General features: G+C 32.9%; 1 protein-coding gene across 3 annotated transcripts; it reads left to right on the top strand.

Moving 5' to 3' along the window:
- Nucleotides 1–7,906: 7,906 nt before the first annotated feature.
- LOC103249162 (zinc finger protein CONSTANS-LIKE 9) lies at nucleotides 7,907–10,702 on the top strand. Of its 3 annotated transcripts, none has more exons than XM_009148800.3 (5): nucleotides 7,907–8,091; nucleotides 8,654–9,169; nucleotides 9,434–9,610; nucleotides 9,686–9,978; nucleotides 10,073–10,702. In XM_009148800.3, the coding sequence occupies exons 2-5, from the start codon at nucleotides 8,663–8,665 to the stop codon at nucleotides 10,200–10,202; spliced, it is 1,107 nt and encodes a 368-aa protein (XP_009147048.2). In that variant the 5' UTR covers nucleotides 7,907–8,091; nucleotides 8,654–8,662; the 3' UTR covers nucleotides 10,203–10,702.
- The last annotated feature ends 141 nt before the right edge of the window (nucleotides 10,703–10,843 follow it).

Below are 10,843 nucleotides of genomic sequence, written 5' to 3'. Positions count from 1 at the left end.
GGTTTGAAACTTTTGTTGTCTCTGTCTCTCTAGAAAATAGCGATTTTATAGTGGTTAATCCACCAATTTAAAGGATATTATGAAGTTTTACTAAATTAATTGAGAAAAAATTAAAACGATGGTCATGTACCATGAACGAGAGTTTAGTATAGATTATTACAAATGTATAATGTGCTCATAAATTTTAAAACAACACTAAAGATTATAGGTTTCAGTACATAGAACATTTACGGAAAAATCAATATTTTCGTATAGGTTAGTTAACACATAGATTTTGAAAAAAATTCAAAAATATGAAAGTACTGTTTTAATGCGTATTACCATCCTTCACTAACATGTGATGAATGTCAAAGAGGTTTGGAAATTTTGTTGTCTTCGTTTCTCTAGAAAATAGTGATGTTATAGTGGTTAGTCCACCAATTTAGGGAGTATTATGAAATTTTACTAAATTAATTGATAAAAAAAATTAAAATGATTCCCATGTACCATGAAATAGAGTTTATTATAAATTAATACAAATGTTGAATATGTTTAGAATTTTTAAACAACACTAAAGATCATAGGCTTCAGTATATATAGCATTTACCGAAAAAAACTATATTGGTGTTAAAACATAGATTTTGAGAAAAATTCAAAAATATGAAAATATTGTTTTAATGCATAGTTGCATCATTCACTAATATATGATGATGGTCAAAGAGGTTTGAAACTTTTGTTGTCTCCGGTTCTCTAGAAAATAGGGATTTTATAGTGGTTTGTCCACCAATTTAGGGAGTATTATGAAATTTTACTAAATTAATTGACAAAAAATTAAAACGATGTCCATGTATCATGAAAGAGAGTTTAATATACATTAATACAAATGTAGAATGTGTTTAGAAATTTTAAAACAACACTAAAGATTATAGGCTTTAGTATATAGAGTATTTACCAAAAAAATCAATATTTTTGTAGGGGTTAACACATAGATTTTGAGAAAAAAATCAAAAAATGCATCTTTTAGTAACATATGATGAAGGTCAAAGAGGTTTGGAACTTTTGTTGTCTCCGTTTCTCGAGAAAATAGCGATTTTATAGTGGTTAGTCCACCAATTTAGGGAGTATTATGAAGTTTTACTAAATTATTTTACAAAAAATAAAAACGATGCTCATGTACCATGAGAGTGAGTTTAATATACATTAATACAAATGTAGAATGTGTTTAAAAATTTTAAAACACCACTAAAAATCATATGCTTAGTATATAGAGCATTTACCGAAAAATTTAATATTTTTGTAGGGAAACACATAGATTTTGAGAAAAATTCAAAAATATGAAAATAATGTTTTAATGCATAGTTTCATCTTTCACTAACATATGATGAAAGTCAAAGAGGTTTGGAACTTTTGTTGTCTCCGTTTTTCTAGAAAATAGCGATTTTATAGTGTTTAGTCCAGGAAGTGTTGTGAAGTTTTATCAAATTAATTGACAAAAAATTAAAACGATTCCTATGTACCATGAAAGAAATTTTAATATACATTAATACAAATGTAGAATGTGTTTAGAAATTTTAAAACAACACTAAAGATCATAGGCTTCAGTATATAGAGCATTTACCGAAAATTTTAATATTTTCGTAGGGGTTAACACATAGATTTTGAGAAAAATTCAAAAATATGAAAATATTGTTTTAATGCATAGTTTCATTATTTACTAACATATAATGAAGGTCAAAGTGGTTTAGAACTTTTTTTGTCTCCGTTTCTCTAGAAATAGCGATTTTATAGTTGTTAGTCCACCAATTTAGGTAGTATTATGAAGTTTTTCTAAATTAGTTGACAAAAAATTAAAATGATGTCCATGTACCATGAAAGAGAGTTTAATATACATTAATACAAATGTAGAATGTGTAGAAATTTAAAAAGAACACTAAATATCATTGGCTTCAGTATATAAAACATTTATCCAAAAACTCAATATTTTCGTAGGGGTTCTCTACGGTTAATCTTCTCGAGTCATGTCTTTTTGCATGGCGCAACAGTCTTTACCTGGACCTGGACTAAAATTCCTTATTGTAGCTCGTTATTAAGATTCTTTGGATCGACTGAATCAAAAACCATTTCGCCATGCTTTTATTTTTTGTTTTCTTGCAGTTCTTGTTCAACCACATCTTAAACCTGAACATTTGGAAAAGCTTTTTGTGATTCTGGTTGAAAAGGTTAAGATTGGGTCAACTCATGAGATGATCTTATGTCATAACAGCAAATGATGTCGTCCTAGGAAATGTGATATTTAATAATATTAATGATTTAGAGATATGATTGGTGATAAAGAAATTAAAATAGAGAAAACAAAGAAATTTGGTGTGAAGTTCATAAAAAGGCACTAATGATTAATGAAGTAATAGGATTAGTTAATGTTATCTTAAGGAAAACAAGTGAAGTGTCGTCACCTCTAAGTATGGCGGTGGTTTTATATTCGATAAAGAAGGAGGAATACGATGTTTTTGTACAAAAGTTCGGATCGTCTTATAATCTTATCCAACTCGCATTTATTTTAGCATCATATTCAGATTTTTATGTTTACAAGCTCTCAGTGCGTCTTATCTTCATCTTTTTTTTTTCCTTCTCCTTTTGGCTTTCACTATCGTTGATTAGTATTTTAACTTGTGTGTGTGTGTGTGTGTGTCTCAAGCAGATTTGTTAATAATTTATGCAATTGAGGTTGGTACTGTTTTTCTAGTAATGAGCTTCAGTTTCATCGCTCGTTTTGATCAAACAGTAACCTTAAAGCTTACCCAAGTTTTCATCTAGTCCAGCTCTTTTAATATTTTCTAAAATTGAAAATCAAGCAAATAATGAAACATAGCCAACCAAAATGTATGAGCTTTTAAGACATAAAGTTAGGTAATTGTCCACGCTATATAGAATGGTATAGAATATACGAGCTTTAAGGTGTGGTTAAAATGACAACCTCTTCTAAAACATGTGTGTTTGTCTAATTAAGTTCTTGTAAATGAAATTCATCCCTGAAGTAAAAAAATCATACATAACATTTTCTATTATTCATTAAAATCGATCTCATAAAAGAAATGAGTTCAGTAAACAGGTGAACAATAGAATAAGATGAAGCTGACAAAAGCCATTGATTTATTTTGTTACATTCGTGAATAAAATCCAGTACTATAGTAGTAAGATATGAGTTCAGTAAACTGATACATTACAATTAATATTATTTTCTGGTCTCATCATCATTTTTATACAGGCAGACGTATCTAACTTGGCAGATATTTTTGTTTGTTTTCCATTTCTTTCCCGTCAAAAAATATCTTTGCCATTTCTCTCGTCTTTCTATTAACCAAAAGATATTTTTTAATGTACTGCTACGCCACCGAACTTAACCAAAAGAGAGAAAGAAAGAAAGATAATTTGGTTTTTGTAAAGTCAAAGCGAAAAAAAAAAAAAGAAATTTATTTATTAATTATTGCGAGAGCCTAAAAGCAAAACAATAGTAGCATATCTGATCTGAGATGAGTCTTTCTGATTCGTTCAAAAGCATCTCATACGAGTGCGAGTACTGAATCCAATGTCATCGCGATGCGGATTGTACCAAGTGGCTCTTTTGTGCCATAATGGATTCTATCTACTTATCTCTTACTTTTCTTTTTATTACAACAATATCCGTGGGGTCCACAAAAAGTTTATTGCTTTCACTATAAATACGACAGGGACCCACCATACCCTACACAGAAACTTTTCAGCACTTTTTAGTTTGGAATTTTTGCAAAATTGACCTATAACTTAAAGTCAAACACAAAACTAACCTCCTTTTTTTTTTGAAAATTGGTTTTGCCCTATTCACCCCACAAGTTCATATAATTTACGAAAATGCCATCCATTTTTTTTTTATTTTTTTTTTCGAAAATGACATTTTTACTCTCTCACCCTCATCATCTTCAACTAATTACAAGATTGCCATTGTCATCAATACCACAACCACCATGAACAACCAATTTGAAGCTCTTAATGCTCCTAAAATCGATTTACCCTTCTTCTTTTTCCATTCTTGTGACCTAAACACAACATATCTCTCACTTTCTCTCCACAATGAGCTAAAAAAACTCAAGATTTTGATTCTAAAATTTTCATGGTTCATAGAGTCATAGAAGCTAACGATTATGGGTGGGTGACTTCCGTTTGTGATTCTGTGTGCTTGGAGAAGCCTTATGTATGCTAAGGAACTTATCTCACTAATTTAAGGTATGACATCGAGTTTTTTTCCAGATCTGTTCGTCAGACGACTTACTTGGGAAGTCGTCTGGCTGTAGACGACTTACCTTTCAGTCGTCTGGCTGTAGACGACTTACCTGGAAGTCGTCTGGTCAACGCAGAGGTTATTTTTGCAATTGACTTTGAAATCTGTAACCTGAGACGACTGAAAGTTAAGTCGTCTACTATTGTTTGGTTTCAAAAAAAATTCCAAAGAACCTAGACGACTTACATTTCAGTCGTCATAGGTTAGTTTTGTATTTGACTGGATAATTTCAGAAGTTTGACTTCCCCAGACGACTTACATTTCAGTCGTCTGGCGAAAATTAAAATAATAATATTTTTTTTAAAGTAAACGACTGACAATTAAGTAGTCATAGGTTAGTTTTGCAATTGAAAAAAAAAACTTCAAGATTTAATTATACACAGACGACTTATAATTCAGTCGTCCACCAGACGACTTAATTGTAAGTCGTCCAGGATTTTTTTCTGAGATTCTGGTCAAACCTCGTAAATCCTGGACGACTTACATTTCAGTCGTCTCGTGGACGACTGAATTATAAGTCGTCTGTATATAATTAAATCTTGAAGTTTTTTTTTTCAATTGCAAAACTAACCTATGACGACTTAACTTTAAGTCGTCTACTTTTAAAAAAATATTATTATTTTAATTTTCACTAGACGACTGAAACGTAAGTCGTCCAAAAAGTCAAACTTCTGAAATAATCCAGTCAAATGCAAAACTAACCTCTGACGACTGAAATGTAAGTCGTCTAGCTTTTTTGGAGTTTTTTTTTAACCAAACAATAGTAGACGACTTAACTTTCAGTCGTCCGAAATAACAGATTTCAAAGTCAATTGCAAAAATAACCTCTGCGTTGACCAGACGACATATAGTTTAGTCGTCTAGACAACTTAGATTGAAGTCGTCCGCGTCTTCTCCACTAGTTTTTAAGTCTTCTACGTTAGTTTTTGAATAACTTGTATTTTTAAGAGTGATAAGTAACTTCAAGATATGTAAAACTCATATTTACAAAATATGTTCTCTCCCTTAGTTTTACTAAATTTGACTAAGTTTTTCAATGCAAACTTATAAAAAATATGATATGCTTTGACTAGTTACTATTGTTTGTTTCCATCTCTTACCAACATTCTTGTTTATTAAGATGAGAAAAAGACCATTGGAGTTTATTATTGCATATGAGAGATCCAAAGATAAGAAAAAGGCTACTGAAGTCTATTATTTCATTGATTTGTAAATGTGTAAACACATTGTTAGCACATTTAATACATCTTGGAAAACATTATTACTGATTTTACAAAAAATTCACAACTAAAAGAGTATACATGCAATTCATAAAACAGATCACAAACAAAACTATTATAGATCATTCATCTACAAAGACAAGCTTGGATTCCACTTGAGTAGACAAGACCAGACAACTTTTAAGAAGTTCAGACGACTTCTAAGAAGTCCAGACGACTTCCAGGAAGTTCAGACGACTTTGCCAGACGACTTCCAGGAAGTTCAGACGACTTTGCCAGAAGACTTTTAGGAAGTTCAGACGACTTCCAGACGACTTTACAGGAAGTCCAGACGACTTTACAGGAAGTCCAGACGACTTTTAGGAAGTCCAGACGACTTCCAGACGACTTCCAGATGACTTCCAGACGACTAACAAGTAAGTCGTCCCAGAAGTTTTCCAGATCTGAAAAACCTGCATATTAAATCCAGATCTGAAAAACCTGCATATTCAAAAACGTTCAAATGGCTTAAAAACAGAAAAAAATGAGTGGAAGATTATATAAATCTACCTTTACAGAACACACAAAAATACATATCTAAAAATAATAGATCTACCTTTAAATTAGTGGAAGATGAGTACCAAATAATTAAAAACCTGCAAAAAAAAATAGATTAGTAACAAAGACATGAGACAAAATTGAAAAATTCATATAAAGTTTGGTGTTTTCAAGTCAAAGAGATTAGAGTGGGTTTGGAGAGTTTTAGTTTGGGAAAAAAGTAAGAACTTTATACAACAAGAAGTTACCAAATGAAGAAAAATCAGACATAAGAACTTACCAAAACGCTCAGAAAAATCCAGACGACTTCCTAGAAGTCCAGACGACTTCCTGGAAGTCCAGACGACTTCCTGGAAGTCCAGACGACTTCCTGGAAGTCCAGACGACTTCCTGGAAGTCCAGACGACTTCCTGGAAGTCCAGACGACTTCCAGGAAGTCCAGACGACTTCCTGGAAGTCCAGACGACTTTGTCAGAAGACTTCCAGATGACTTCCAGACGACTTCCAGACGACTAACAGGTAAGTCGTCCCAGAAGTCTTCCAGATCTGAAAAACCTGCACATCAAATCCAGATCTGAAAAACCTGCATATTCAAAAACGTTCAAATGACTTAAAAATAGAGAAAATGAGTGGAAGATTAGATAAATCTACATTTATAGAACACACAAAAATACATATCTAAAATTAATAGATCTACCTCTAAATTAGTGGAAGATGAGTACCATTTGATCAAAAACCTGCAAAAGAGATAGATTAGTAAGAAATACATGAGACAAAACTGAAAAATTCATATAAAGTTTGGTGTTTTCAAGTCAAAGAGATTAGAGAGAGGTTGGAGAGTTTTAGAATGATGAACATTACATTTTTGTTGCAGCCATTTGAGAGGAGGAGAGAGAATGTGTAAATTTTTCTTTATATAGGGAGACAAAAAATCCAATTAGATTAAATATTTTTGACTCAGACGACTTCCTGGACGACTTACATTTCAGTCGTCTGGTGAAGAAATTAAAACAGACGACTTACATGTAAGTCGTCCAGAAGAGTTTAATATTTTTAGCGGGAAATTAAATATTTTTAGCGGGAAACTAAAATAGAAGACTTTCCAGACGACTTACAAGTAAGTCGTCTGGACGACTGAAATATACGTCGTCCGGGTAAATTATTTAACAGACGACTGAAATATAAGTCGTCCACACCCTAAACATAACCCCTAAACTTAATTATCTAATTAAACACTTCATAAAACCAAATCAAACTTGAAAAGTGTTTACTATACACAGAAATAAACACATATAGGTGAAAACTAATTTTTGAAAAAAACATTTTAGTTTTCCAAAATCTAACCCTAACAATACATACAATACTACAACATATGTTTGCCAAACTCCTAAACCAAAGTATTTCATGATTCACTACTTCCACTCATATATCTTCAAAACAAATCAATTTTATCATATCTTAATTTATATCAGTTAAAACTGTTTATAATTACTTGATTTTTATTTTTTACGCATCAAAATATTTTTTTACAAGATTTATAAATTATTTTTAAAATAAACTGGTACCAGACGACTTACACTTCAGTCGTCCAGACGACTTACACTTCAGTCGTCCAGACGACTTCCAACATCTCAGACGACTCAGACGATTTACTGGGGCTATATTCGTAAAAATGGCTTCTGTTTTTTAGTTTGGTCACAAGGGGCTGAGCTGTAATTTCACTAGGCTTTTAGGTTAGTTTTGCATTTGATTCAAGTTTGGGTATATGTTTGGAATTAAAATCAAGTTGTGGGTTAGTTTTGGCAAAAACCCCTTTTAGTTTTTAATAAAAGAAAATAAAAGTAATGAAAAAAAGGTAGGCACTTTTGATTATGTCACAAGCCTATCCATTCATTAGTTTTTTTTTTTCTGAGAGAAAGAGAGAGAGAGAAGCAAAGAAAAGATAGAAACAGAAGAATAATCTGCTCTGTTTCTAAGGATCTGTGTGTGTTTATCTCAGATTTTTCTTGATTCAACTTCATAAGAAGATCTTTTAACACTGTAAGTTGTTTTCCTCTCCTCTCTCTCTCTCTCTCTCTCTTTTTTTGAGTGTTCTTATTTTTCTAGGATTATCCGTCTGTAATAATAATTGTTACTAGCTTTTTATCCACTGTTTCACTATGAAGGGTCTTAATGAATCTGTCTCTAATACATGTCTTGTGTTGTTGGATCTTCGATTTAAAGAGATTTTCATGTTTTCTTTTTGATTATTGGTTTCTTAAGCTTTGTTTGGATGAGGATGATGATTGTGATAGCTAAAAAAAGCTTGATTTATTTTTCTAAGAACTATTTAGTTTTGGATTCATCTTGAATACAAGTCAAATTAAAAAACCGTAGATTTACTGATCTGTAGTCTGAAGCTTTGTTTTTATTTATTTCGATTTTGATTAAATTTATTTTATGGGTTTTGGTTCTCTGACTGTTCATATGAAAGCTCAGATCAAAATTCATAAAACTTTTAAAAGAGATTATTCCATCTATGTCTTGCTTTTTAGACCAAAGGTCTCTTGTCTTTTTTATCTAATCCATGGTTTATGTATATATTTTTTTTTTATTACAGCAGTGAAAGAAGATGGGTTACATGTGTGACTTCTGTGGTGAACAACGTTCAATGGTGTACTGTCGTTCAGATGCAGCCTGTCTCTGCCTCTCCTGCGACAGGAGCGTCCACTCCGCTAACGCATTGTCCAAGCGACATTCTAGGACACTCGTCTGCGAGAGATGCAATTCTCAGCCTGCTACAGTCAGGTGTGTTGAAGAAAGAGTTTCCCTCTGTCAAAACTGTGATTGGTCTAGCCACAACAACAACAACAATTCTTCTTCCTCATCAAATAATCACAAGAGGCAAACCATAAGCTGCTATTCTGGTTGCCCTTCTAGCTCGGAGCTCGCTTCTATATGGTCTTTCTGTTTGGACTTAGCTGGACAATCTGGTTGTGAACAAGAAATGGGGTTGATGAATATAGATGATGATGGTCAGAACAACCAAAACTGTAATGAGGAGAAGAAAGATGTCGCCGGCTCCTCCTCAAGGCCTGAAACCAGTTCTGCAGCACCTGCAACTTCATCATTTCCCAAGGTATATACTCTCTCGGTTTCAAAATGATACATGTTTTAGTTTTTTTTCATACATAATTAAACATATTAAATTTCAGTATTAAAGGAATAATTTTTCGTGATTATCTATTTCGCATAATTTTAAATAAGAGTTCAGTAAATGTAGTTAGTTTTTTTTTTTGTAAAGATTACAATTAATCATATTATTAGTTGGTAAAAAGTGCATTGAAAATACAAAAAAAAATGTATCTAAATTCAAGTTCTTGTTTGTTTATGGTGTTTGAAGGATGTAAGAGTATGTGAAGATGACTTTTATGGGAACTTGGGTATGGATGAAGTTGACTTGGCTCTTGAGAACTATGAAGAGCTTTTTGGGACAGCCTTTAACACCTCTGGAGAGCTATTTGGACAAGGTGGAATTGATAGTCTTTTCCAGAAACATCACCAAGCAGCAGCTCCTGAGGTATGTTTTGCTATTTTATGAGGTTCACATGTTCCTTTGATTCTAGTGATGATCTTGTTCCTTCTCTTAATCCAGGGAGGGAATCTTGTACAGCCAGCTGAGAGCAATGATGATTCTTTCATGAGTTCAAAAACAGAACCAATCATTTGCTTCACATCGAAACCAGCACATTCCAACATATCATTCTCTGGAGTCACAGGAGATAGTAGCGCTGGAGATTTTCAAGAATGTGGTGCATCGTCTTCAATGCAGCTCTCCGGTGAGCCACCATGGTATCCTCAAACATCACAGGATAACAATGCTTCCTCACATTCAGTGACCCGTAATAACGCGGTTATGCGTTACAAGGAGAAAAAGAAGGCTCGCAAGTAAGTGCCATTGCGAATCCAGTGCATTGCATCATGTAAGCAAGTTTGAAGTGTATTCTAAATGAAACATTCTTTGTTTTTTTGTTTGATACAGGTTTGATAAGACAGTGAGGTATGCTTCTCGCAAAGCAAGAGCTGATGTGAGACGGCGTGTAAAGGGAAGATTTGTCAAAGCTGGTGAAGCTTATGACTATGACCCACTCACCCCAACCAGAAGCTATTGAAGGGTAAACAAAGTAGATACACATGGCTTAAAACTGAACAAAGGATGGTTTTTGACTTATGGAGAGACTTCTCAAAGTCAGAAATTATGAAAAAAAAACAAGACTACTCTCTGGGGTTTGAGAAGACACTAAACTGATTGAGTATTGTAAGCAAATCATTTATTCTTGGGATTCAATCTGTTTTTTTTGGCCTTGAAGAAGCTTCATTAGTGTTCAGAGAGATCGTTCTCTGACAAAAAATATTAATCCAATTGGATCTCTGCTGCTTCAGGGCTTTTACACAGATCAAGGTTCCATGAATTTTGCTCTTGTCTTGGTAGTTGAAAGATGCAGGGAGACTTAGTGTAAAAAGTTAAAACATATATGATTGTATATGACTTTCTTTTCATGTGTATGTATATCAGTATATGTATGCTCCTAAGTGCTTTGCACTGTGCATTCTTGTAAATTAAAGACAGTATCCAGAATCTTTTCAGACAAAGCTATGTGGTTACCACTTAGTCTCCTTTTAAGTAACTGACTGGCCCGACCTGTAACGTGATCTTGTTTTGTCACAATTGCTTAGCGTCTAAGTTCTTAACAGTTTATAGAGCATTGATTAAAAGTGATGCAAAGGCAAAACAGTAGCTCTTTCAAAAACA

This window comes from Brassica rapa, chromosome A05 (assembly GCF_000309985.2).
Source record: "Brassica rapa cultivar Chiifu-401-42 chromosome A05, CAAS_Brap_v3.01, whole genome shotgun sequence".
Lineage (NCBI taxonomy): Eukaryota > Viridiplantae > Streptophyta > Magnoliopsida > Brassicales > Brassicaceae > Brassica > Brassica rapa.
This window is presented reverse-complemented; position numbering and strand designations above follow the sequence as displayed.